Consider the following 26,264-nt stretch of genomic DNA (forward strand, 5'->3'; position numbering starts at 1 on the left):
GGTGGTTAAGGCAGGTGGATCCCACATGGCCGACAGCCCTGTTCAAGACCTGGTAGCTTGAAAAACATGCTAGGCATGTGTGTGTGCATGACCAAAATCCCAAGAAGAGAGTGGAGAAGGGATTGCAGCATGGCCAAACCCCCTGGGGGATGATTTCTCACTTTTTCTCTCGCTCTCTCCCTGTTTCTCTTGGGTGACCACATGTACCCTATAGCAAACTTTTTTTAGAAGTCTCTACTTCACTGATACATGTTTGAACTACATTATTTAAAGTTTACTTCTTTATTTCTCCCATAAGAGAAATGACAAGAGTGGGAGACAGAGAAACAAGCGCCCCTAGTAAGGTCTTTCCACTGGGATCCGCTCACAGCCAGCCAAATCATGTGCCTGATGTACACAGAGAGGTCCCGGGATGCATTCTCAGGACCTCCCCATGGGGGTCTGTCCTCACAGAGGGTTGGGGTAACCTTGGTACCACCATGCAGCCCCCTATACTATCTATGAAAGCAAGTGGAAACTTAGAAGTCTTTAAGAAATCATTGAGATTACTTGCAAAGGAAACCAGCGGCTGTGTTGGTAACCAGTTGCTGTATAATGAGAGAAGCATGATTAAAGCAAACCCTGATTTCTGAGGTACCTTCCATTCCTTTTATACTCTTACCCTTCTTAGAGAACCACTTCCCAGAGCATTTAAAGCTATGGAGATGTGATTCCACAGAAGAAGTACCCTGCACCTACTTTACTAAGAGATCAAGATCGTAAAAGGCAGCCTTAACACCTCTTTCTCTCGTTGGCAGATGATCACCACTGCAGTCACCCTGTTCTGCAGCATTCTGGTGGCCGGGGTGTCGCTGATGTGCATGAACCACACCACCCAAGCAGGACGCTATGAAGGTTTCAACCAGTCTCAGAACCACAAAGCAGCAGAGCCTACTGGGAACACTGCTTTTGAGGAGAGTCCAGCACCAATAAATGAACCAGAACTTTTTACAAGTTCTGTTCCAGAAACAAGTATGTCCCTTACATCTAAAGAAATCATTATGTGCCTTTATAACATGTATCTGAAATGTTTTGTTTAAGGGTCCTTCATCCATTCAGAGTATCATAGATATTTGTCAAATGCAGAACTTGAATTGTAGTCGGTAATAGAAGGTAGCTTTCAAATTCATTCATTAGGTTTTTGTTAATAAGCCTTTTTGTGAGGATAATCTTGTTGAATCCTAAAACATCCATGGACCTGAGAGTTTAGAAAGTAACTGAAGAAAGACCCTTCCTAGGAAACTAGAAGCATAGGTTTGTTAATTTAACAACATTGTATCCCACAAGTACCATCAATAAAATGGACTAAAGAAGGCTTATTGCGGTCAGGTTAATGCTATGAGTCAGGTATTACCAAACTATTGTCCTCAGGCCAAATCTCACCCCCACCTGCTTTGGTATGGCTCACCAGCTATGAATGGATTTTACATTTTTAAACGACTAAAAAACAATATTTGAAGAGAGCAAGTATTGGGACCAGAAGTTAGCGTAATGGCTATGTCACTGGACTCCCATGTAGTCGACCGCGGTTCGCGTCCCAGACCTGGTGACTTAAAACTCACGCCGGGCATGTGTGCGTATGTGCCCAAGATCCCGAGAGGAGAATAGAGGAGAAGGGATTGCAATGTGGCCATCCTCCTTGGGGGGTGATTTCTTGCTTTCTGTCTCTCTGTCTCTCTCTGTCTGTCTAGCAAGCACACACGCCCTATAGCAAAAACCTCTTAAAAAAAAAAAGAGAGAGAGAGAGAGAGAGCAAGTATCTTGTGACTCTTGGAAAGTACATGAAATTTAAATTTCCTCTCCATAGTTGTACTGGAACATAGCCATGCTCATTCGTTTATGAACATCTGTGGTTGTGTTTATGCTATAGTGGTAGCGTCAAGTCATCACAACAGAGACTCAGTGGCCTGTAAAGCCCAAAAGACTATCTGGCCCTTTATAGAAGATGTTTGCCAATCACTGGTATATGTGAAAATGCGATCCTAACTAGTAACTTTGTTAAGAGTATTAACAATCTTTATAGAGTTTGCTTCAATTCATGAAAGGAACTCAGCACCAGAGGATGCATTTGGGGTTCATTGGTGCATGGACATTTCATAGATATAAACCAGCATGCTAGGAAGTATAAATGATATTCATTTATTTATCTCTCCCATGAGAAAGACAAGCAGGCACCCCCCCACCACCACCACCACCAAAGGTCTTTACGCTACCATCCACCCCAGCCTCAGCCAGCCCAGATCACAGCCATGCGCTTGTGCACCAGTGTGTACAGGAAGGCCCCCTGATGCAAACCTGGGACCTTCCAATGTGGGTCCAGTGGTTGCCACTGCACCACTGTCTGGCTCTATTTATTTTGTTTCAGGAGTTTGTTGAGGAGAATGATTAATGTTAAAACTATCAGTTGTCAATATCAATAAGTGAAAGATAAGAAGAGTGACAAAAAGAGATAGAAATTTAAAATATTTTCATTTAAAATTTCTTCTAAAAGAAAAAACATTCCACAGATCTTGCCATCTCACATTACCTTCTTCATGATGTATTTGTCCATTTTTCTCTGCAAAATTGCATCATGACTTTCCTGACAACCCAATAGAAGTATATAACACAGTGGTTAAAAACACGGATCTGGGGTCAGCAGGAGGCATGGTGACTAAGGTGCTGGATCCCTCATGGCCAACAGCATGGTTCAAGTCCCAGATCCAGAGGCTTGAAAATCATGCCAGGTGCATGTGAGAGAGTGTCCGAAATTCTGAGAGGAGGATGAAAGACAAGGGATTGTGGCATGGCCATCCTCTGGCAGGGGGGTGGTGATTTCTCACTTTTTCTCTTTCTCATTGGCAAGCACACATGACCTATAGAAAAAAAAAAAAATTAAAAAGTTAAAAATTAAAAAAAAAATTTTTTTTGGAGAGGTTTTTGCTATAAGGCATGTCTGCTCGCCAGAAAGACAGAGACAGAGAGACAGAAACTGAGAAATCACCCCCCCACCCCAGGAGGGATGGCCATGCACAATTCCTTCTTCTCCATTCTCCTCTCAGGATCTTGGACACACATGCATATGCCCGGCCTGAGTTTAAGCCACCAGGTCTGCGACTTGAACCGCTGTGAACTACGTGGGAGTCCAGTGACATAGCCATTACACCAACTGCTGGTCCCAAAATAAAATAATTAAAAAAAAAATAGCCAATAGAGGCCAGACAGTCACACAGCCATAGCACAATGCTCTGCGAGGTTGGCTCGGATAAAAAGGCCCCAGGTTTGCATCCAGAGACCTCTCTGTGTACACTGGCCGTTCATGTCCCCATGACCCAAGACTGGCTAACGCTGGCGTAGATCAGGGCATCAGGACTCTGTTCGGGGTGTTCTCTGTCTCTCTTCCTCTCTCATTCATGGAAAAAACTTTTTAAAATAGTAAATAAACTGTACCATTGAATTTTTTTAAAAATCCTGTTGTCATCTCCAGCAGGAAAACTAACTTGAAACTGTAGTATAAATAAATGGAGAGCCAGAAGACAAATATACCTTATCTCTGTAGGAAATCCTCTGCAATGTCTATACTTCCCACTCCTCTTATCCCACTATTTTATAACAGCTTTCTAAAGTTATTTGTGTAACCCACTAGACTCTCCATGCAATGTCTGACTTGCCTGTCACTAGAGCCTCAGCACCTAGAAGGTATCAGGCTTACTGTGCATATTTAGTAATATTTGTTACATGGACAGCTAGGTGAATGGATGTATATGGCCATCATTTCCCGAAACTACCCTGAAAACTGTTATGGCCACGTGTTTATCTGACTGTTCACCTATGTTCCTGGAAAGAGATTAAAAACCTGTCTGGTTATTCTCCTTCCCTAAATCCTGCTCTCTTCTGCTTTGCTGGGATTAACACATAACCCCTTAGATGTTTACCCTAATCTCCAATCTAGGTAGTCTAAAATAGCTCACTCTCCTCTGCCTTGGGCCAGCCGATGACGTGGGAATTGAGGCACTAGATTCCCACATGGCCAACCACAGTTGAAGTCCTGGACCTGGCAGCTTGAAAATCATGCCAGGCACATGTGAATTCCCAAAAATCCCAAGAAGAGAATGGAGGAGAAGAGATTGTGGCATGGCCACCCCACTGGGGGATCATTTCTCACTTTTCCTCTCTCTCCCTCCAGCAAGCACACTTGCTCTCTGGCAAAAACCTAAACCACAAAGCCTACCTTAGTATGAGATCAAAGGTTCGGTTAATAAAAGAGAAGACTGATAGACTACTCAGATATCCTTCTTATGTTTAAAGGAAGAAACTATCATAGCACAGTACACAGAAGCCACAATCCTGTGTGTCGTGTGTGCATCGTTCCATGTATGTCATTGGAGTGGCCTGTCCTTATATATGTTTCCTTAAGAATATTATCTTAGCTGGTTTAAACCTCTAAGTTTCTGAAGAGGGCTGGGCCAGATGATCTCTTCATTTTCTTTTCTATTATTCTGTAGTTCTATTTTAACCTTGAGATGGATTCAGAAAGACATTTGAAATAGCTTATTATATAGATTGTAGTTTCTATACTTTTGTTCTTCATTTTCAAGAACATCACCAAGGAATTTTAAGTGAATTATCAATGAAAGTTTCAGGCTAAGAATTATTCATTTTTCTAGCATATTAAATTGTAATCGTTTATCACCAAAATGATTAGTCTATTATAATCCACATCACGGAGCGCCTTGTCTATAAATGTGTGTAATGTTTTAATGGACACTGCGTGCAGTTCTCCGACTGTATACAGGTTAATTTACAGCTCTACTGCAGATGTCTCAGTGTGACTTCTGTAAACCAATCTACCTGTAAGTCAGCAAGAGATTTTCAGCAGTATATATTTGAAAAGAAAAAAAAAAAGGATATAATTGTTTTTCCTGCATTCTCTAGACTAGTAGGAGACAGTTATCAAAAGAAATGAGTTTTAAGCTGAAGAGAGGACTTGGATCAATTAATGAAAGTGAGAATTCCATGCTTATCAACCTAGTGTAAATAAACATGGGGTTTGCAGAGTACCTTAAAGAAGAAACGGAAGAGTTTTTGTCAAATAGAACAGGTGGCTGGATAGAGAGAGGTGTAATTGGAGAGCTTTCAGATTCAGCCCAAGGAGTTTGAATTTACTATAGTAATCAATAGAGCACGTGTGCATGTTTTTGAGGAGTGATGAAATTAAAATTGTATTTTAGTAAAGTGTTTGACTTCTTAGTCCCCAAAGCACAGTGGAAACTAGCAAAACAGCATGGATAAAGTATTTTTTCTTGTCTCAACAATGACATGATATGTATAGAAGCTGATCCATTGGCACTCTTCACAGGCTAACTTCTAAATAAGCACACGTGAATACGTTTTTAAAGATTATTTATGTGCATGAGAAAGATCGATTATTCAGTGATTAATTGAATTTTGATAGAGTCTCGCCATGTCCAGATCTTCTTGCCCCAGCTTCCTAGCTAGCTAGAACAGCAGACATGCACCACCACGCCGTTCCTGTTCCAGGTTGGGCAAGGAGCCCAGCCTGGGCCTACTGTGTGGCCTCAGTCTCTGCGTAGTAGAGTCTAACCAAGCGAGCCACAGCAGCTGAACTTTAATATTTTTTGATACATACCATGGCAAACATTTCCACTGAGATGCATGTGAAGTTTATATTGAGTGGGTTTGTTTGGTTTTGTTTGGCATCTCTCGAACTTGTCCATTTCTGTTGTGATTAGGCTCTCTCTTGACATGCTCTTTCATCTATATAGGTTGCTGTTCCTGCTCCATGGGAAATGGTGCATTACACTGCCCATCAACAGAGACAGTAGCAAACATAAGCACCAGTGGGTCTGTGACTCCTTCATTTGAGAAAAGTAAGTGCCCCTGGGCTCTGAGGATGGGTTTAAGGAACACAAGATTCCTTGTCCGTATGCTCAAAAGAACTCTATATAGAGTTTCTATAGAAGCAAGCCAGCTCTGTAGCCTAGTGGTTAAGGGAGCCAGATCTCAAATGTCCAACCATGTAGTTCAAATCCTGGCACTGATGATTTGAAAAACAACACTTTGAGCCTATGCACATGTGCTCAAAATCCTGACAGGATGGAGAAATGGAGAAGGGATTGTGACATGACCATGCCCCTTTGGGGCCTTGGGAATTTTGATGTCACAAAACACATGAGTTTTAGGAAAGAAGCATACAAATAAAAACTAATAGTTTAACTGAATGTCAGAAGGAGTTTTCTATCAGAAAAAAAAAATTAGTGAGGGCTCAATATTGATGTATTTTTATACCTTCCTATGGAAACATGAATTCTACTATTACTAAGATTCATTCCTAGGGCTGGCCCTGTGGCCTTGTGGTTAAGGGAGTTCAGTGGTCAGTTGCAGTTGAAATCCTGCCCCCAGTGACTTGAAAAACACATCAGGCACATGCATGTGCATTCCCCAAATCTTGACAGGATGGAGAAATGGAAGAGAAAGGATTGCGGCATGACCATGGCCCACTGAGGGTGCTTTCTCCCTCTACCTGTCTCTCTCTCTCTGGCAAGCACACACACCCTCTGGAAAAAATAAGAAAACAAAATAATATCAGTTCCTGAAAACTTTTAAATGATAAGTCTTCTTGGATCTTCTGACTGTATTTTGCAAAAATCTATAGAATAAGAGCCATTGTATATGGACTTCATCAAATCATACAATTTAGTATTACTCCTAAGCCTGAAATAAATCAGAGAGTTGAAAGAAATCAAAGTGTAGAAAAATGAGAATTTTTAGAGTTCAACAATATAAATTAATTCTCCACCTCCAGGCACAGTACAAAGGCAAAACAGTTGCATTTAAATTGTTGAATGGCAAGAGTATGGAAAAGACAAAGATAGTAAAAGATATTTTTACCCATTTTTGTAATATCTATACAAAATATAGATATTTTATTATTTATTATATATACCAGGTTTATTATATATACTTCTAGAATTTTAAGTTTTATTTTATTTATGATAGTGAATACTTGCTTGCATGAGAGAGAGAAGCACCCTCAACAGGGTCTTGTCCCACCTCTCTCCCAGCCCTCCAGTTCACAGGATCTTGAGCATGTGTGCATATTCACTCTGCATGTTTTCAGCTGATCCAGGGATCCAGACCTGCAGTTGGCCACGTGGCTTCCAGCACTGCAGTTACTCCACCAGGCTGGGCCAATGCTAGATTCTGTTTAATGGTGGTATATATCTTTCTCTAAAAAGTGGCTTCAGGAAGTATGATTTTTTTTTTTTAGCTTGAAGGCAAGAGCTATAAATCTAGTTTTTAACCACTGTCTGTCATAAGACTATACATTAGGCTACATATTTATTTTGTAAAAATGTTCTCTTTTACTTTGACTGCCATATATAGAGTATAGCTGAGGCAGAAGAACAAAGGTTTCTTTTTTTTAATTATATATTTAATTTTATTTATTATTATTATTCAGTTTGACCAGAAGGACAGAGAAAGAGAGAGTTAAAGAGGGAGAGAGCAAGCTGCCAGATCCAGGACTCAAACTATAGTTGACCATGTGGGAGTCCAGCAACTTAACCACCATGCCACCTACCAGTCCCAATACAAAGATTTATTGTGAAGAGTCCCTCAGCTTTAGTTTATGCCAGAGAAGAGTTATGCCTGTGATTTGAGTTTGTCTTTTATATGTGAATAGTATCATAGTATATGTTTACATGATTCCTTTAAGGCCATTTCTCAGGCAAATTACAAACTCTTTAATAAAAGGCAAGAGTTGGGACCACCAGATGGCATAGCAGTTACTTCACTGGATTCCCATGTAGTAGACCGCGGTTCAAGTCCCGGACCCGGTGGCTTAAAACTCATACCAGGTGTGTGTGTGTGTGCCCAAAGTCCCAAAAGGAGAATGGAGAATGGATTGTGGTGTGGCCATGCCCCCTGGGGGGTGATTTCTCACTTTCTGTCTCTCTCTGTCCTTCTCTGTCTCTCTGGCAAGCACACATGTCCTATAGTAAAAATCTCTTTAAAAAACCAATTAATTAAATTAATAAATTAAATAAATAAATAAAAGGCAAGAGGTAATGGTAAATTTATTTTATATTTGGCCAAAAGCAGGATAAGCATGTAATATTTAAATTTATTACATATTAATGATAAAACTTTAGTTTTTAATTTGGCCTTTAAAAATTATAAACATATAAAATTATATAGTAAATGTCATAGTATAATTACATGTTATGTTGTATAATTACATATACGCATATACTTATGTGTGTGTGTGTACACGCACAGTTGAATAGTACAAAGGGAACAATTGCATACTACTTGCATTTTTCAGATAGAAACACTCTACAACTAAAACTCTCCTAAAACAACATGAAGGCGCTTTCCTCCAATTTCATCCAAGATAATATACTGATTCTTAGCTGAATGTGCTTTTTTGTTGTGTCTGTTAGGAAGTCATTACAAATTTAAAATGCATTCCAATAAAAAGCTCTGATTACAGATTGTCGTGCTTTCTGTTTTATAGATGATCATTGTGTGAGTCGCTGCAACTCTCAGAGCTGCATATTAGCCCAGGAAGAAGAACAGTATCTGCAGAGCGGGGACCAGCAACTGACTCGACATGTGTTGCTGTGTTTACTTCTCATTATTGGCCTGTTTGCTGTAAATGTTTCTTCTGGTTTTGTTTCAGGGTCATTTCTTTAAATGTTTGGCAAAGGTTTTATTCAGGCATCTGGGAGAAACTCAGTTGCTGCTTTTTGGAAGTATGGCAGATAGGCCATCTGAATCCTGTTCTTGAGCTCAGTGTTATGGAGGTGTGGAGCAAGGGAATGAGTCATTCATACTATGTTGTTGCTTACGTATTCCGATTGCTTTTTCTGCTGAATCATTTATTCATTTTATGCTCTGAATAAATGAAAAAATGCATTCTAGATTTATAAAGTACTCTCACCAGCTTTGAATATTATAAATGCTTCATTTTAATGACTTAACTTTTTTTATTAATGCATTTCTTTGATTGCTATAGAGTATTTTGCTCTTCCTTGAGAGAAAAAGAGAGAGTTAGATGGATAGGTAGAATGAATTTGGTAAAACCAAGTATCTCCATGATGTGTGCAGGGCCACTTATTCTTAACATACTTGACTGACCAAAGTGGGTAAATACCTACATTATCTCAGAAGATACTCACTTGAGAAATAAACTTTAAAAATAATTTTTAATTATGAAAATAACATAACCACTTTGTATAATAGACACAAAAATATTAAAAAGAGGGAAAATCTCCATATTACTGTCTTTCTTTTTAAAACATTTTTCATGGTTCTAATCATATATACAGATTTACATCCTACTTTTGTCACTTATTTTCATGTTGCTATATGGTATTCATTGCTCTTAATTTAAATGACTTTCTACTGAACTATAAAAGAGATACCACTTCCTTATGACTTGTTCTTAGCTCTTAAAAATGCTCTAATAAATATCTCTCATTATATTTATGATAGATACTAATCTGTCTTTATGATAGATTCCCAAAATTGAAAAACTTATATCAAAGAATATAATGAAAAAACGCATTCTAGATTTATAAAGTACTCTCATCAGCTTTGAATATTATAAATGTTTCATTTTAATGATTTAACTTTTTTTATTAATGCATTTCTTTGATGGTTATAGAGTATTTTGTTCTTTCTTGAGAGAAAAAGAGAGAGTTAAGTGGACAGGTAGGTAGGTCCCTTGATAGAGTCTCACCACACCACGATCCTCTCCCAAGTCTGCTAGACAGCCAGAATCAAATACGCACAGGTGCACCCAGCATATTTAGGTAGACCCAGGATCCAAATCCAGCCCTTCCACGTGGCTCCAGCACTGCACAGCAGTGCCCTCCACCTGTGCCGCCATGGCTCGGCCATTAAAGGGTGACTTTAAAAATAAATAAATAACTGTATGGGCCAGCAAGTCGTGTGGCATTTGCAGTGGCTGATCCCAAATGGCCAACTGCACAGTTCAAGTCTCAGACCCAGCAGCTTGGGGACATGCCAAGGCATGAATGCGTGCCAAAAAATATCCCAGGAGGAGAATAGAAAAGAGGGCATTGTAGGGTAGTCATCCCACTGGGGGTAGAGTGGGTGCTTTCAGTTTCCTTCTTTCTCTCTCTCTACTGAGTACAGATGCCTTATAGCAAATTTCAAAAACAAAACAAAAAACTAGCTATATGTCCTTTTTTGTAAATTACCAGTTATTATGTAATTCTTTGAGGTGGTTCAAGTGTAACTTACCTAGAAGCGGGAGATGGACCATATAATCTGAGATGCTCATTAATAGTATGATATCAGCCAGCACCACTTCAACTGCTGTTTAAGAACAAAAAATAAGAAACACTGCCAAGAATTGCTGCTTAGTGGCGTAATTGTTTTCATTGTGTAGAACTAATTTTAAAATCACTCCTGTCTTGGGCTAGTCGACAGTCCTGATATATTATGTGAGCTTCTGTATTTTGCCTCACATCTTCTTGCTTCAGATCTGATCAGAATAGATGCTGTTTGAATGACATCTGTCAAGAGGAGAGATTGAAACCTCTTGTTTGAAAGACAAAGCCTCTATATTCTCTGTGTTTTTCCCTTTCGTCTTTTTTCCCCCTAATTATTAAGTAGCTAAGTTATTGTACTGTGCTCTGAATGGAGAGAAATAATTAAAATACTCTTCTTTCTTTTCTTTATAGAATCTTTCCAGTTGTCTATGGTGGCTATTCAACCAAGAACCTGGAAGACTGTATGTTGAGTTACAGTTTTTCTGTGCTGTGTTTAACTTTGGCCAGGTATTTATTTACTAAAAACGTGGAGGGGTTTTTGTTTTCCTAGATGGGTTGATTGGGAGTGGTGGTACAAATATTGTTGTTTTCTTTAAAATCAGAAGGGCTTAGTTTGTTTGCCAGCTGCTGGTGCGGATGACAGCTGACAGCTGCTCCCTGTCTCTCAGTAGAGATGAGTTACTGTACTGGTTAAAGCCATCAGAATGTACACTGAGTATTTTAATCAGAAATGCCAAATAGTTCTTTGCTTTGGTTTTGAGATAAAAGAATGATCATTTAAGCGGCCACTGGATTTCCTCAGTTCTTTTTAAACTTTGTTGTGATCTTAGCAAGTCACTTTGAGAAAATAACTTACCTTCCCAAAGATTTTAGCCACTTAAATTGATGAACATCATTTCATTTACATTTTGATGTTTCTTTAACAATAGGTACTCAGAACTTTTTAAAAACTGTGTAGTGTATAAATTTTGGTCACGGGTAGTAGTTACCATTTGTTGAGACTCTGCTCTGTGCCCACAATTGTTAAGCATTTTACATTTCTTATCTTATTGAACCATCACAACAATACCTGCAAAGTAGATATTGACATCCCAGTTTAAAAATATGGAAACTAAAATATCATGAACAAGTAGTAGGTAGTTGCTATTATCAATGTATAAGTCACTATTAAAGTGGCTACTTGGGAACCAGCAGTTAGCGTAATGGCTATGTCACTGGACTCCCACGTAGTCGACCACGGTTCGCGTCCCAGACCTGGTGGCTTAAAACTCACGCCGGACACGTGTGTGTGCGTGCCCAAGATCCCGAGAGGAGAATGGAGGAGAAGGGATTATGGCATGGCCATCCCCCCTGGGGGGTGATTTCTCGCTTTCTGTCTTTATGTCTCTCTCTGTCTGTCTGGTGAGCACACGCACCCTATAGCAAAAATCTCTCCAAAAAAAAAAAAAGTGGCTACTTAAGGATAAATTACATTTTTACATATTAGGAACATTATTATTATTAATATTATTATTATTTAGTTTGCTGTAGGGCATGTGAGCCCACCAGAGAGACAGGAGAGAGGAGGAGACTGAAATGTATGCCCCCAGCAGGGCTAGGGGGGTGATCGCACCACAATTCCTTCTTCCTTCTCCTTTCAGGATTTTGGGCATGCACACACATGTACTTGGTGTGATTTTTTCAAGCCATCAGGTCCAGGACTTGGACAGCACAGTCGGCCATGTGGGATCCAGCCACCTAACTCCTCACCATCTGCCAACCCAAGAAAACATTTTTATGTACAAATCTCAAATTTTGATCTTTTCTTTAGTGCTCATTAACTAAGTAGAGATTATTAGCCCACAGGTTAAATATCAGGTTGAAAAAAACACTGTGCTTGAAATCAGTGAGTTTGCTTATTAAATCTGAAATAATTTACCACAAGTAAGTTAACATTTGTCAGTAGAGGCTCCTGTAAATTTTTTCCCCAATATTAATTTCTTGAAGTTTTGCCACTATTGAGGGAGCAAAAATGGCTCTGTCTAAAGAGATAACTGTCCTTTGGTCACCCTCTGGTGTAGTGGTTAAAGTGGCTGGAGCCTAGATGGCCAACTGCACGGACCAAGTCTTGGACATGGCTTCTTGAGAAGCATACCAAACGTACATGCATGCAGTCCCAAAATCCCAAAAGGGGAGATGGAGAAAGGACTGATGTGTGACCACTCCCCATAGAGATGCTTTCTCACTTTCCCTCTCTTCCTGTCTCTCTCCAGTAAACACACACACCCTCTGACAATTATTTTTAATGCTAAATAAAACAGAAAAAGAGAAGTGACTCTAATCACTTTAGTAAAAATATGAGCATCCAGGGCCGGCAGGTGGCATGGTGGTTAAGAGTGCTGGACTCCCACATGGCCAACCGTGGTTCCAGTCTTGGACCTAGCGGCTTGTTTTCCCACTTTCTCTCTCTCTCTCTCCCCCCATCTGGTTAGTTTTAAAAATAAATAAAGTTTAAATAAAAATAATTCCTTAAAAATATACATGAGGGGACCCAGCAGGTGGCATGGTGGTTAAGGTGCTAGATACTCCCACATGACTAACTGTGGTTCAAGTCCTAGACCTGGTGGTTTGCTTTCTCACTTTCCCTTTCTCTCTCTCTGTGTCTCTCCATGGTCAAATTAAAATAAATGAATTCATAAATAAAATTAAATAAATAATTACTTTTTTTTAAATGAGCATCCAAAGAGCTATTTGATCCCCATCTTATCTCATGATAGTGTTTTGTCTTTGTTTTTTAATTGCTGGAGGACCTGTGTGCTCACCAGAGGAAAGAAGGGCGCATACCTAGTGCATTTACTCCATCCATTTCCTCATTCTTTTTTTTTTTTTTTTGAGAGGTTTTCCACTATAGGGCACGTGCGCTCGCCAGACAGATAGAGACATAGAGACAGAAAGCGAGAAATCACCCCCCAGGGGGGATGGTCAAGCTGCAATCCCTTCTCCTCCATTCTCCTCTTGGGATCTTGGGCACGTACGCACACACGCCCGGCGTGAGTTTTAAGCCACCAGGTCCGGGACTCGAACCACGGTCGACTACATGGGAGTCCAGTGACACAGCCATTATGCTAACCGCTGGTTCCCATTTCCTCATTCTTTTGAGACTTTGGCCATGCATACATATGTGTCCAGTGTTTTCTTAAGCCACTGGGCTAGTATTCAAACCATAGTCAACCATGTGGGATCTAGCTCCTTTAACCACTAGGGCTATGAGGCAAGCCCCATGGTACTGTTCAAGATTTGATTTTATATCCAAGAACTACAAAATATAAAGTTGAAAACCATAGTGTTACTTAGCACTTAGCATTCAAAAAGTCTACTCTAAGTTGAGCTATCGCAAGGCTGGGATTGAGAAAATATCCTTCAACAGAATCACCTCATGAACTGAAGCTAATGTCAGAAATGCTGCATTTAAAATGTGCCCACACAGAGGCCAGCAGATGGCGTAGAGGTTACATTGCTGGACTCCCACATAGTCAACCATGATTTGGGTCCCAGACCCAGTGTCTTGAAAATCATGCCAGGTATGTGTGCATGCATGCCCAAGATCCCAGGAGGAGAAGGAATTGCAGTGGCCATCCTTCCAAGTTGCTGATTTCTCACTTTCCCTCTCCCTGTCTCTTTCTCTCTCTCTCTCCAGTAAGAGCATGTGCCCTATGGCAAAAACTTCTTTTTTTTTTCTTTTTTTTGGGAGAGGTTTTTGCTATAGGGCGTGTGTGCTCGCCGAAAAGACAGAGAGAGACAGAAAGCTAGAAATCATCCCCCAGGGGGGAGAGTCACGCTGCAATCCCTTCTCCTCCATTCGCCTCTCGAGATCTTGGGCACATACATACACACACACACACACACACACACACACACACGCCTGGTGTGAGTTTAAGCCACCGGATCCAGGACTCAAACTGTGGTTGTCTACATGGGAGTCCAGCGACATAGCCATTACGCTAATTGCTGGTCCTGCAAAAACTTCTTTAAAAAAAAAAATGTGCTCACACAGCTTATGGCTCAAGTGGTTCCAAGAACCAAGAGAGATATAAACTTCAGTCCCATCCCATTTTCTTCTTGGGGAGATGTAAAATCTTTCTCTTCTGTTTATGGTTTGGGATGAAGAAAGTGAGGTCTGTCATGTAACATATTACACACTCCATTCCATCTCCCACCAAGCTGTGCTCAGGTCCTTATCTCTGTGTGCCTGACAAGCGGCAGCTCCCAACCTCCTGTCTCCCCAGGCAGTCCTAAATCGTCCTGCTCTGTGGCTAGAATCTGGTGCCAATTTGCCTCACCCCCAAATCCCTAAGCCCTCTCTCCCTGACAAGTGGCCAGTTTCACTTTACGTAAATTCTGTTCAGTTACTGCATTGTAATTAGATCTTGTGGCACTCATTCATGATATAATTTATGAAGTTCTAATAAATATAATTAGAGAAGTACATAGAAAAATAACAAGTATTTAAGTATAGTGGGAGATAGTTTCTTTTTAGAAAGAAGAAAACAAAGACGTGTAGCCCTTGTATTGCTGGCATTTTTCTTTGGTAAGCTAGCACACAATGTGGTTTGCTCAGCACTGGCCTGTATCACCCATCAAAATGAGAAGGACAGCAGGATTGGGAAGAGGCAGCAAAGGGCCATATCTACCTCCAGGCACTGAAGCTTAGAGGGCCTGCGTTGTGTATTCCATTTACTATGTTGCTCTAATCAGCGTAGGTTTGCTTCCTTGATTTCTGTCTTAAATTTTTATTGTTGAATTAAAAAAAAAATAAAAAGCTAACTTTGTCATATTTCTTAGGGATTTATTTCATTTGGAATCTTTGGCCTGGACAAACATTTAATCATCCTACCTTTCAAAAGAAGGTAAATTTCATTTTGAAATCTACATCGGTCAAAGTGATGACAAAGCCACAGGGATTTGAAAAATAACAGATGAGAATACCCCAACTTGGAGGTGGGACAAAGAGGCAAGGGAACAAATCCTTGCACTTCCTCAATTGTTTTCAAAATCAGAATCAGTTCAAACCAGAAGTGCTCATAAAGTTTATCTTAACAGTCCTATGAGAAGCTTAAACAGTAACTGTTCTTTCTTCTTCTCCTTCTTATTCATCAACACCATCCGTAAGATATAGTAACCAGGGACACAATCATTTCCTCTTGAAGGAGGAAAGCATAATAGCCAGGTCACTGAACTCAGTTATCAGTGTCCTCTGCTGAGCACATAGCACAGTAAACAGTTCTTACTGTCTGTGCTGGCAGATACAAAATTGTCTGTGCTCCCAATCCTGGTATTTGTCTCTGGGTACCGACATTGAAAAATTATTAAATAAAACTTGAGCATTATCTTTGCGTTTCCAAACACTAGAATTTAGAATAAGGAAATTGTACTGGCGGAAATGGGTCAAGCATGTCTGGAGGGTTGGCAGAATGAGCAAGTCCTCTGCCCCAGCTGCTTTGAATAGAGAACTGAATGCAGAACCCTTTTCTGCTTCAGAGACCAAAGATGTCTGGGTGTCGTAAATGACAGCTTTGGTGAATTCTTAAACTTTGGTTTTCAGACTTGAATTCCTATGGAACAATAAGGAAACAGCAGAAAACAGGGACTCTCCTGTTTCTGAGGAAATAAAAATGACATGTCAACAGTTTATCCATTATCACCGTGACCTCTGTATCCGAAACATTGTCAAGGAAAGAAGGCAAGTGCAAGCTCCAGATAATTATGTATTAGATGTTAATTTTGGGTTGTAATGGGCTAAGTAATGTGGCCATGACTAACTACGTGATGGTGTTTTTTTTTGGAGAGGTTTTTGCTATAGGGTGCATATGCTCGCCAGAAAGACAGAGAGACAGAAAGCAAGAAATCACCCCCCAGGGGGGATGGCCACACCGCAATCTCTTCTGCTCCATTCTCCTCTTGGGATCTTGGGCACACACACACACAAGCACCCAGCGTGAGTTTAAGCCATCGGGTCCAGGACTCGAACCACATTCGGCTACATGGGAGTCCAATGACATAGCCATTACGCTAACTGCTGGTCCCCATGATGGTTATTTTTAATAACACACACATATATAAAAGTTTTAACAGCTATGGGTCAGTTTATAGTTTAAAAAATAGCATAGGGGATCAGCAGGTGGCATGGTGGGTGGTTAAGGTGCTGGACACTCCAACATGGCTGAACGTAGTTCGAGTCCCAGACCTGGTAGCTTGCTTTCTCACTTTCCCTCTCTCTTGCTCTCTGTGTCTCTCTCTAGTCAAATTAAAATAAATGAATGAATAAATAGAAGAAATAGCGTATTCAAAAAGCCATACTGATTGTAATCTTTTATATTTTTTAAATGTCAGCTAATTTCTGATTTCTATATAAAATGTGAAAACTTTAGAATGAATCAAAATGTAATAGAATATTAATACTCACTTCATTTTGGCCATTACTGTCTCTCACAGAACTTTGAGATACACTGGATTTGGAAGTGGTATTATATTCCCATCTCGTAGTGGCATTGTTATTTCTTACTACTAATGTTGTTAAGAAAATTAAATGAACTTTCTGCCTCTTCATTAATTCTGCACTTACACTTCACGTCAAGCTCTGATCTTTGGCCTATGACATTATATTCACCTTGTAATCCCCAAGGCACAGAGTGTGCAGCTGGAAATGATGAACTTCGAATAAACAGATGTTACAGTGCCAGCATTTTTGCCTGTCCTAAAAGAAAATCAGGGCTGGCCCTATAGCCTAGCGGTAAAGGGAAGCCAGATCTCACATGGCCAGCCATGGTTTAAGTCTGTCCACAGAAGCTTGCAAAAAACACCGGGCACATGTGCATGCCTGCCCCAAATCCCAACAGGATAGAGGAATAGAGAAGAAAGGACTGCAGTGTGACTAATCCCCACTAGGGGCATGCTTTCTCCCTCTTTCTCTCTGTCTCTCTAGTGAGCACATGTACCCTCTGGCAATTAAAAAAAGAAAAAGAGAGGCTGGTAGGTGGTGTGGTGGTTAAGGGCGCTGGACTCCCACGTGGTCGAGTGTGGTTTGAGTATCAGACCTGCGGCTTGCTTTCTCACTTTCCTCTCTCTCTTTCTCTTATTCTGTCACTCTTTGTGGAAGTTAAAGTAAATAAATAAATATGTTAAATAAAAATAATTATTTAAAAAAAGAAAAAAGGAAAAATAATACAAAACAAAGAACTATAAAGTTAGAAGTAAAATGTGAAAATTACTTTTTAGGATAATTTATTCACATATATTATGCCACTATACTTAACATATGTGTCATTATAATCAGAAGGGCAGCCCAGTATGGATTGGGTGTGGACTAATATTAGAACTCAGTTCCTAAACTGTCACTTATTAGCTGCGTGACACTGTGCAAGTTCAAATTCTCTAAACCTTAGTTTTCCTCTTTCAAATATTTGACTCTTGAGGTTTCAATTACACGATAAAATGTCTGTAATGTGTCTAGCCCACTTCTGGCAATGGTAAGCTATGAAGAAAAGTTAGTCTTCCACCCTTAAAGAGCCATCCATGCCTAGCATCATAGATGATGAAGCCATTTATGGATAGTTTGAACAATTCAAAACTGCATTTTAGGGGATTGACCCCATTGACTACTGGTTAAAAGAGCCAGATCCCACCTGGTTGACTGTGGTTCAAATCCTGGCCTGAAAGCTGGAAAAACATGCCAGGTGCATGAGCATGGGTGCCCCAGATCTTGACAGAATGGAGAAACAGAGGAGAAGGGATTACAGCATGACCACACCCCACTGGGGAGGGGAGATGTTTTCTTCCCCTCTCCCCTTCCTGTTTCTCTGCGGTGAGTACATACACCTTCTAACAAAAAAAGAAAAAAATTAAAGGCCAGCAAATGGCATGGTGACTAAGGCACTAGAACCCACATGACCAACTCTGTGGTTCGAGTCCCAGGCCTAGTAACTTGAAAAACTAACCAAGCATGTGTGCATGCATGCTCAAAAATCCCAAGAGGAGAATGGAGAAGGGATTGTGGTGTGGCCATCCCCTGCCCGCCTTGGCAGGGAAGATGTCGCCCTCTCTGGCGAGCACACACAACCTATGGAAAAAAAAAAAAAAAAAAGCCCACAGTTGAAACTATTTTTTTCCTCAGGTTTTTGCCATTAGGTGCATCTGCTCACCAGAGAGAGACAGTGAGAGGGAAAGTGACAAATCATTTCCCAGGAGGGTGGCCATGCCAGTCTCTTCTCCTCCATTCTCCTTCTGCATACATACTTGGCGTGATTTTCAAGCCACCAGGTCTGGAACTTGAATTACGATTGGCCATGTGGCAGTCTGGTTGTCTTAACCACCACGCCACCCCCTTAAAACTATTTTTTAACATTAAAAAAGAACTCCATGTTAGCTCTGCCAGGCCCATTGTGCTTGCTAGCTGTCCAGAAGCCCAGCTCGTACCATGTGCAGGGCTGCCCGGCTGCCTTGGGTCCATAGGCTTGTGTGTGCTGGCCTGTGCTCTGCCCCATGCCAGGCTTTCCAGCTGTACAGCACCACAGGCCCCGCACAGCTCCGTACAACTGTCGTTTGCTGCCCAATCACAGTCATCAGGAAATAAATGTTCTCAGTTGGTCTCTGGGACAGAAGGTGTTAAGCTATAAATTAGGAGTCAGCAAGCAAAAAGAAGGCTCAGGAACCGGTCACAATATTTGGGTTTTTGTTGAAAGTGATGTTTGCAGTTGCAAAGCATAAATTAAGATATCACTAGGTTGAATACTGATGTTGAAATATTGTGATTTTATGTACTTGACATAATTTTTCATGTATATTAACCTCTTCTCTGATTCTCATATGAGACTCTAATGTAGTAAATATTCATTTGTGGTTACATGTTTTTGAATTTTTGGCCCTATTTCTCATTTCATCTTCATCCACCGTTGCCTATTGTCGAGCATTGTAGGTCCTGCAGTGTAACAATGCTTGTGGACAGAGTCATGTTGTCCACTACAAATTCCGATGAAAATGTACAGAATTCATGTAGTTGGGATCTTGTTTTAAATTTCTCTTTCCTTTGTTTACTTGCTCATAATCAAGGCATCCCAACTGGCATCAGGAAGACAAATTTTAAATAATGAAGCAGCAGTTTCATAAAGTGTATTTTTTAAATCTTAAATTTATAGCAAGACAGGTCTCACTTATTCTTTCCTTGCTTTCTAATGAGGCCAATTCTGACAAACACATCAGTATGGTTGTCTTGGTGTGGAGGCAAGAAGAAAGGCTACTTACGAACACTAAAAGCTAACCGTAATGTTTGATTTGAGTAGTTGAGTAAAGCTAGTCACTCCTTAACTTGTGAAAAGTGTTTAGTATTCTTGAGGCAATTAAATGAGTATAACTAAGAGTGTAAGTTATAAAGGGGTAGATCTGATCATGAAAGGCCATGCTACTATAAAGAGACTTTCTGGGCCTGCTGGTGGCGTGGTAGTTAAGGGGGCTGCATCCCACATGCCTGACTGTACAGTTCGAGTTCTGGACCAACCACTTGAAAAACAAATTGGGTGTGTGTACATATGTGTGAGTGTCCAAAATCCTGAGAAGAAAATAGGAGAAAAGGGATTATGGCACAGCCATGCCCCCCCTGGTGGAGGTGGGGGGAACATCTCTCTATCTCTCTCTCACTCTCTCTCTCGCTCATGAGCACACATGCCCCATAGCAAAAACTAAAAAAGACTATGTCTTGTAGATATATTTGCATTATCTATGTCATTACTTCTGTTACTGTTTAAGTACGTTTGTCCTCACAAGCGTTATTGGCATATTTTAGTTTTCATCCATGGGTCTTTCTAGGGTCAGGCAAGTTAACATACCTTTTCTATTAGGGAGTTTCATTCCTGCCATGCTTTTTTTTTTTTTTAACCTATCATGCTGTCTTTCCTTGTTTCCGTCTGTTTTTCCTTGCTGGTCCTCTGTTGTGCAGTGCTGCTACCAGACTTACAGAACATATGGGTGAATCATTGCTTTGACATACAGGTGTGGTACAAAGACTTCTGCTGGGACCTTCTGTGGCTGTGACCTGGTGAACTGGCTCATCGAAGTGGGCCTTGCCTCTGACCGGGGTGAAGCTGTGATATACGGAGACAGACTGGTGCAAGGAGGAGTCATCCAGCATATTACCAATGAATATGAATTTCGGGATGAGTACTTGTTTTACAGATTTCTTCAGAAGAGTCCTGAACAGAGTCCTCCTGCCATTAACATAAGCACTCCCCGACAGGAAATATATAAGGAGACTGAGCACTCACCTCCATCCTCACTTTCCCCTAAGACCTAACTTACGATGGAGAGAACCCACAGGGAATCTCATTCTAGCCCAAGATCTGCTGCTTGTGAGAGATATTATCTTGGGCAAGTTTCAACCTCTTGGAACCTCAGTTGTGTCTTCTGTGAAATTTTACAAGATGCATTTCCATCTCATGCTCGTAATGTTCTATGATTTTATGTATATGTAAAATATTAACACATAGAAAACTGACAGGAAAAAGAGAAAACCAAATCAAAATGTAAAGTTCTGGTAATGAATGTAATAACCTACTACAAAGTAATATGCCAACATTCTAAAATCATTGCTTTCTGCAAGTGTTTGCTATCGTTTCAGAATCTCCATCCAATGAGCTTTCCTTTAAATTGCCAGATTTGGCAGGTATACTACAGGCAAGGAATGGACCTTTAATTATAACTTAACATTTATTGACAGCACCTTCTAAAAGGAATTTTAATGATTCTAAAAGGAAGTTTTTCTTATTTTCCCATTTCACTGACAAATAGCACTCATTTAAAAACTAGAAGCACTAGTTTTTAAGGTTTATCTTTTTCTTGCTTTTCTATCTAAAGTTTTAATCTGTACCATTACGAAAGAAATAAGAACTTCCATAAATACTATCTCAACAACCGTTCCACAGAAATAGTCTTTCATGTTTATACTACAAGTAATAATTTGAGCTGATTCATTTAAATGTTTTAAACAGAATGACTGCCGTGTGAAGCATCATTTCTGGTATTTGCAGATAATACCGCAATGCAGAAGGATAACTTTACTGCTTGTTCCCTTTAGTTAAAATTTAAAAATTTTAACTATATAGATCAAACCAAGATCTTAAAACTCAAAATCTAGAATCCTACATTACATTTAGAATTTAATATTTTTTATTGTCCATGTATGAAAATCTATAAACTTTAAAATTGCTAAATGTTGCCCACTATCTTAGTCCATTTAGGTTACAATAGCAAAATACCATACAATGGATAGCTTATAAACCACAGAAACTTATTTCTCACAATTCTGGAGACTGGGAACTCCAAGATTAAGGCATTGGCAGATTGGGGTGTTTGATGAGGGCTCAATTTCTGGTTCAGAGATAGTACCTTCTTGCTGTGTCTTCACATGGATTCTGGTGTCTTCAGCTCCTTATAAGGATACTAAGCTCATCATGAAGGCTCTGTCCTCAGGACCTAGTCACCTCCCAAAGATCCCACCTCCTAATACTATCACACTGGGGATTAGGTTTCAACATATGAATTCTAGGAAGACACAAACATTCAGATTTATGAACCTTCAGATAATATTTATCTTAGTAAATTAAAAAGACATCTATTCACATGACCTTTGAACATCTAATTAATTATAGGTGTCAATGTTGGTTTAACTTACTTGAAACTCATTTCAAATGTTTATTTATCTCATACTTTCAGTAGCTCATATATAAAAGCTCTTTCAAACAATCTATGGGGTTAGTGTCATTGTCCTTCTAATGCAACAAATACATAATTTTTTTTAAAAAATCTGCATGGATGTATAGTGTATTTAATATGTAAATTACCCTTTAGTATTAACTTATACCAATTTTAAGTTATAACTAGGGAACAGGGATGTTTTTAAGCAGAACTGTCTTGCTGTGGGACTTTTAAATTTTACTATGACCCCATCATAACTCTCTAAATACCCAGGAGTAAGTGTAATGCCTCATTGCTGTATCAGGAGGCTTTTATCATTATGGTAATAAAGATATTAATTCACCCTGCATGCAGGCAACTCGGACTCAAGTGGAGAATATACTTTGTGAACAAGTCATGCCACATTTGTTTTGTTATTTGCACGAACAAAATCTGCAACATCTTTTCCATGGGAGACACTAAAAGATAACTATGGATCAGAATGATCTGCAGTTACAAATAATGAAAACTTTCATGAAATGTTTTTAGAATTAAGGATATGCTAATTTTGTTAAATGAAAATATTTGTAACTGTTACTTTCTCACTGACAAAGCAAGTTTCTCAATAAAATGCCTATTTTAACTGATTGCTGATATCTCTTCTTCAAGTAGTCTGAATAATGTAGAAACCATCATAGAAGTCTTGTCTATAAAATCTCAGTGTTTTCTGGAAATTGTTCTATTCTTTAAGACCCTATAGGTTCTGCAAACAGGGCTTTGCCCAATTAGGTATTTGATTAACACTTTTTATGAATGAATCAGTATGACTATTAGAGTACTTTTCATACATTAAAATATTTTTGAAAGATTTTACTTACTGCTTTCTTTATTTTAATTTTACCAGAGAGGGATAGAGCAAGAGTAAGAGTGAGATAGAGAAAGCCAGAAAGCAAGACTCCATATCTGTCACTTGAACTACAGTCGGCCATGTGAGAGTCCAGCACCCTTAACCACTATGCTGCCTACTGGCCCCCATTTTATAATTTTTTAAAAGAATTATTTTATTTAACTATTTCTTTATTTATTTATAATTTGACCAGAGAGGGGGAGAGAGACAGAAAGTGAGAAAGCAAGCTACCAGGCCCAGGATTCGAACTGCGGTCAGCCATGTGGAGTGTAGCACACTTAACCACCATGCCATCTGCTGGCCCCACATTTTATAATTTTTGATATGCATGGTTGCAGCTGGGAAAATTATCTGATACAATTCTAATTAAAACCCACACCTTTTGACCTAGGCTTCAACATAGTCAAATGTTTTCTTAACTCTCAATGAGTAATTTCATGCCTAGCTTATGCTTAGCTTTCAATATTTTTAGAGTAAGATAAAGCATACTTCACATTATTCTAAATTTCTAAAAGCAATAAAATGTAAAACTATTGTTTTACATGTTTGCTATGCAGCAAAATGCAGCTCTTAGTTTTTGTCCCTTCATGTAACATCTCATGTAAAATACTAAATTACTTTAGACCATTAGGCATAGGGAGCCACGAGACAAGTGATGGTTTGAAGCATAGTTCAGGATCACAAATATTATCACCATTCTTCAGAAAAAGACAGGATTATAAATTGTTATAATTGGTGTGATATAATCCAGAAATAATGAAAAAAGAAAACAGGGTCAGCCGCTATGGCACAGCAGTAATGCAAGTGCCCTGTGAGACTAGCCACACAATAACCACGGATTCGGGACCAGCAGTTGGCGTAATAGCTATGTCGCTGGCCTCCCGTGTAGTCGACTGCAGTTCAAGTCCCAGACCCGGTGGCTTAAACTCACGCTGGGCATGTGTGTGTGTGTGTGTGTGCCTAAGATCCTGAGAGGAGAATGGAGGAGAAGAGATTGCGGCATGGCTATCCCACTGTGGGGGGGGACTTCTCTCTTCCTGTCTCTCTGTCTCTCTCTTTCTAGCAAGCACAGTGCCCTATAGCAAAAAACTCTCAAAAATAACCAAACAACAACAAAAAACCACGGATTCAATCCCTGCCTGAAAACATACCTCCTGCAAGGATGAAGGGCTGGGGAAAGGGGATCCTGGCATGACAAGACCCTCTTGATGCTTCTGTCTCTATTTCTCTCTCATGCTTGTGCCCATTTAAAAAGAGAGAAAACATTCATTGCATAGACTTGGTTTTGACCAGTTTTACAAGAGTAACTAGTTAAAATTCTATGCTGGGAACTAGCAGATGGTATAGTGGCTAAGGTGCTGGACTCCCACATGATCGACCATGGTTTAAGTCCCAGCCTTGGTGGCTTGAAACTCACACCGGGCATGTGTGCATGTTTGCCCAAGATGCTCAGAGGAGAATGGAGAAGGGATTACAGCATGGCCATACCCTCTGGAGGGTGATTTCTTAACTTTCCCTCTCACTGTCTCTCTCTCCAGTAAACATACGTGCTCTATGGCAAAAACCTAAATCAAAAAAATTCTGTGCTGTATGGGCCAGCTGGGGATGGATGGTTACGGGTGCTGGATCCTATGTGGCCAACTCTGCGATTTGAGTCCCGGGTCCAGAGGCTTGAAAAGCACACTGCGTGTTCACGTGTGCCCCAAATACCAAGAGCATAATGGAGGAGAAGGGATTGCCGCATGGCCTTGCCCTTGGTGGGGGTGTGGGTGGGGCGACGATTTCTCACTTCTCTCTGTCTCTCTCTGGTTAACTCATGCACCCTATGGAAAAATCTAATAAAAAATTCTATACTGTATAATCATTTCTAGGGCAAAATTTTGGGCTGTAGATTAACATATAAATTGATTTTTACATCAAAGATCAAACAAACTAGCTTTCTCTAAAATAGTTTTTTTAGCTTATTCTCTTAGATTATTAAGTAATCGTAAATAATAAGATAATTTGAGGGTTGACCAAAAAAAAAAAACCCCACTTAATTTCTATATTTTTTACTGTTAAGACATGAATGAAATTTAAGAAAACCTTTAATTTTCTAATTATTTATCCATGTAAGTGCCCCAGCCCAAATATTAGATTTATAACATGAAAGTCTCTCAACCTGTTTTATAAATTAACTCAAATATCTTTATAATAATCCTTTTATCTGGGGAGTTATTCCAATTTTTAATGTGGAAAGAGGCAACAGTTTGACTTGTGGCTTATCAAAGGCTACCAAGCTATACAGACAAATTGACTAGCTAACTTTCTCAACTTTACCTTCCCTCAAGCAGAGAAAAGGGTTATGTGTATTCTTCTCATCAGCACATGAATGTTCATTTAACAAATAATTTATTGAACATCTAACAAATACCAGGAACAGTCTTGAACACCAGGCATACAATAAATTGGATTCGTTTCGTCAAAGAACTTCTAGTCTGCTGTGAAAGATGGATGTTAAGGGATTGGATCACATGTGGCTCCAAGAGTATGTAAGTGAAACCTGCCCTTGTGGTGTGGGGAAAATGTCCCTGTGGAAATCACTAAAGAATTAAGTGACTCTACGTAGTGAAACTGAAACTTAAGAAACAGTACAAATTGGGACCAGCAGGTGGCGTGGTGGTTAAAAGTGTGGAACTCCTACATGACCAACTGCGATTCAAGTCCTGGACCTGGTGGCTTGCTTTCTCACTTTTTCTCTCTCTATAGAGAATAGGGAGTAATCTTAAAAAAAATAGAAGGAAACAGTGCAAGTGTTGTAAGATAAATGGAGCAGACCAGCAAGATCTTGTTGGCATTTGTCAAGGACTGTTAAACTAAGAACGGTAAGTCTTGGGACCAGCAGGTGGCATGGTGGTTAAGGCGCTGGACACTCCCACATGGCCAACCACAGTTCAAGTCCTGGACCTGGTGGCTTGCTTTCTCACTTTCTCTCTCTGTCTCTCTCTCTGTGTGTGTGTGTGTGTGTGCGTGGTCAAATTAAAAATAAATGAATAAATAAATAAATAAACTTAAATAAATAATTCAAAAAAAAAAAGGACAGTAAATAAATGAATAAATAAACAATAAGTCTTTAAAAAATTAAAAAAAAAAAAAAAGGACAGTAAGTCTTTAAAAGAATTATAGACTCCATGATGAAAAAATAGCCTGATTAAAAGATCTGGACAACCTCACCAAAGAAGATACCAGATGGAAAAGAAGCAAATAGGAAGATGCCCAACATGTCACTTAGGAGTTGCAAATTTAAACAAGATACAACTACGTATCCATCAGAA

General features: G+C 39.7%; 1 protein-coding gene across 3 annotated transcripts in view; it reads left to right on the forward strand.

The window, feature by feature from the left end:
- The window catches only part of GPR155 (G protein-coupled receptor 155), a 58,313-nt gene extending 35,623 nt beyond the window's left edge, over window positions 1–22,690 (forward strand). For all 3 annotated transcript variants that reach the window (XM_006151121.2, XM_006151119.3, XM_006151120.2), the window contains exons 10-16: window positions 798–1,011; window positions 5,805–5,909; window positions 8,558–8,694; window positions 10,755–10,850; window positions 15,165–15,229; window positions 15,925–16,062; window positions 20,364–22,690. In XM_006151121.2, the coding sequence (XP_006151183.1) occupies window positions 798–1,011; window positions 5,805–5,909; window positions 8,558–8,694; window positions 10,755–10,850; window positions 15,165–15,229; window positions 15,925–16,062; window positions 20,364–20,664 (1,056 nt within the window). In that variant the 3' untranslated portion in view covers window positions 20,665–22,690. The remainder of the gene's footprint in view (window positions 1–797; window positions 1,012–5,804; window positions 5,910–8,557; window positions 8,695–10,754; window positions 10,851–15,164; window positions 15,230–15,924; window positions 16,063–20,363) is intronic.
- Window positions 22,691–26,264: the final 3,574 nt, after the last annotated feature.

The sequence above is a fragment of the Tupaia chinensis genome, unplaced genomic scaffold, assembly GCF_000334495.1.
Source record: "Tupaia chinensis unplaced genomic scaffold, TupChi_1.0 Scaffold000314_1, whole genome shotgun sequence".
NCBI classification, from domain to species: Eukaryota; Metazoa; Chordata; class Mammalia; order Scandentia; family Tupaiidae; genus Tupaia; species Tupaia belangeri.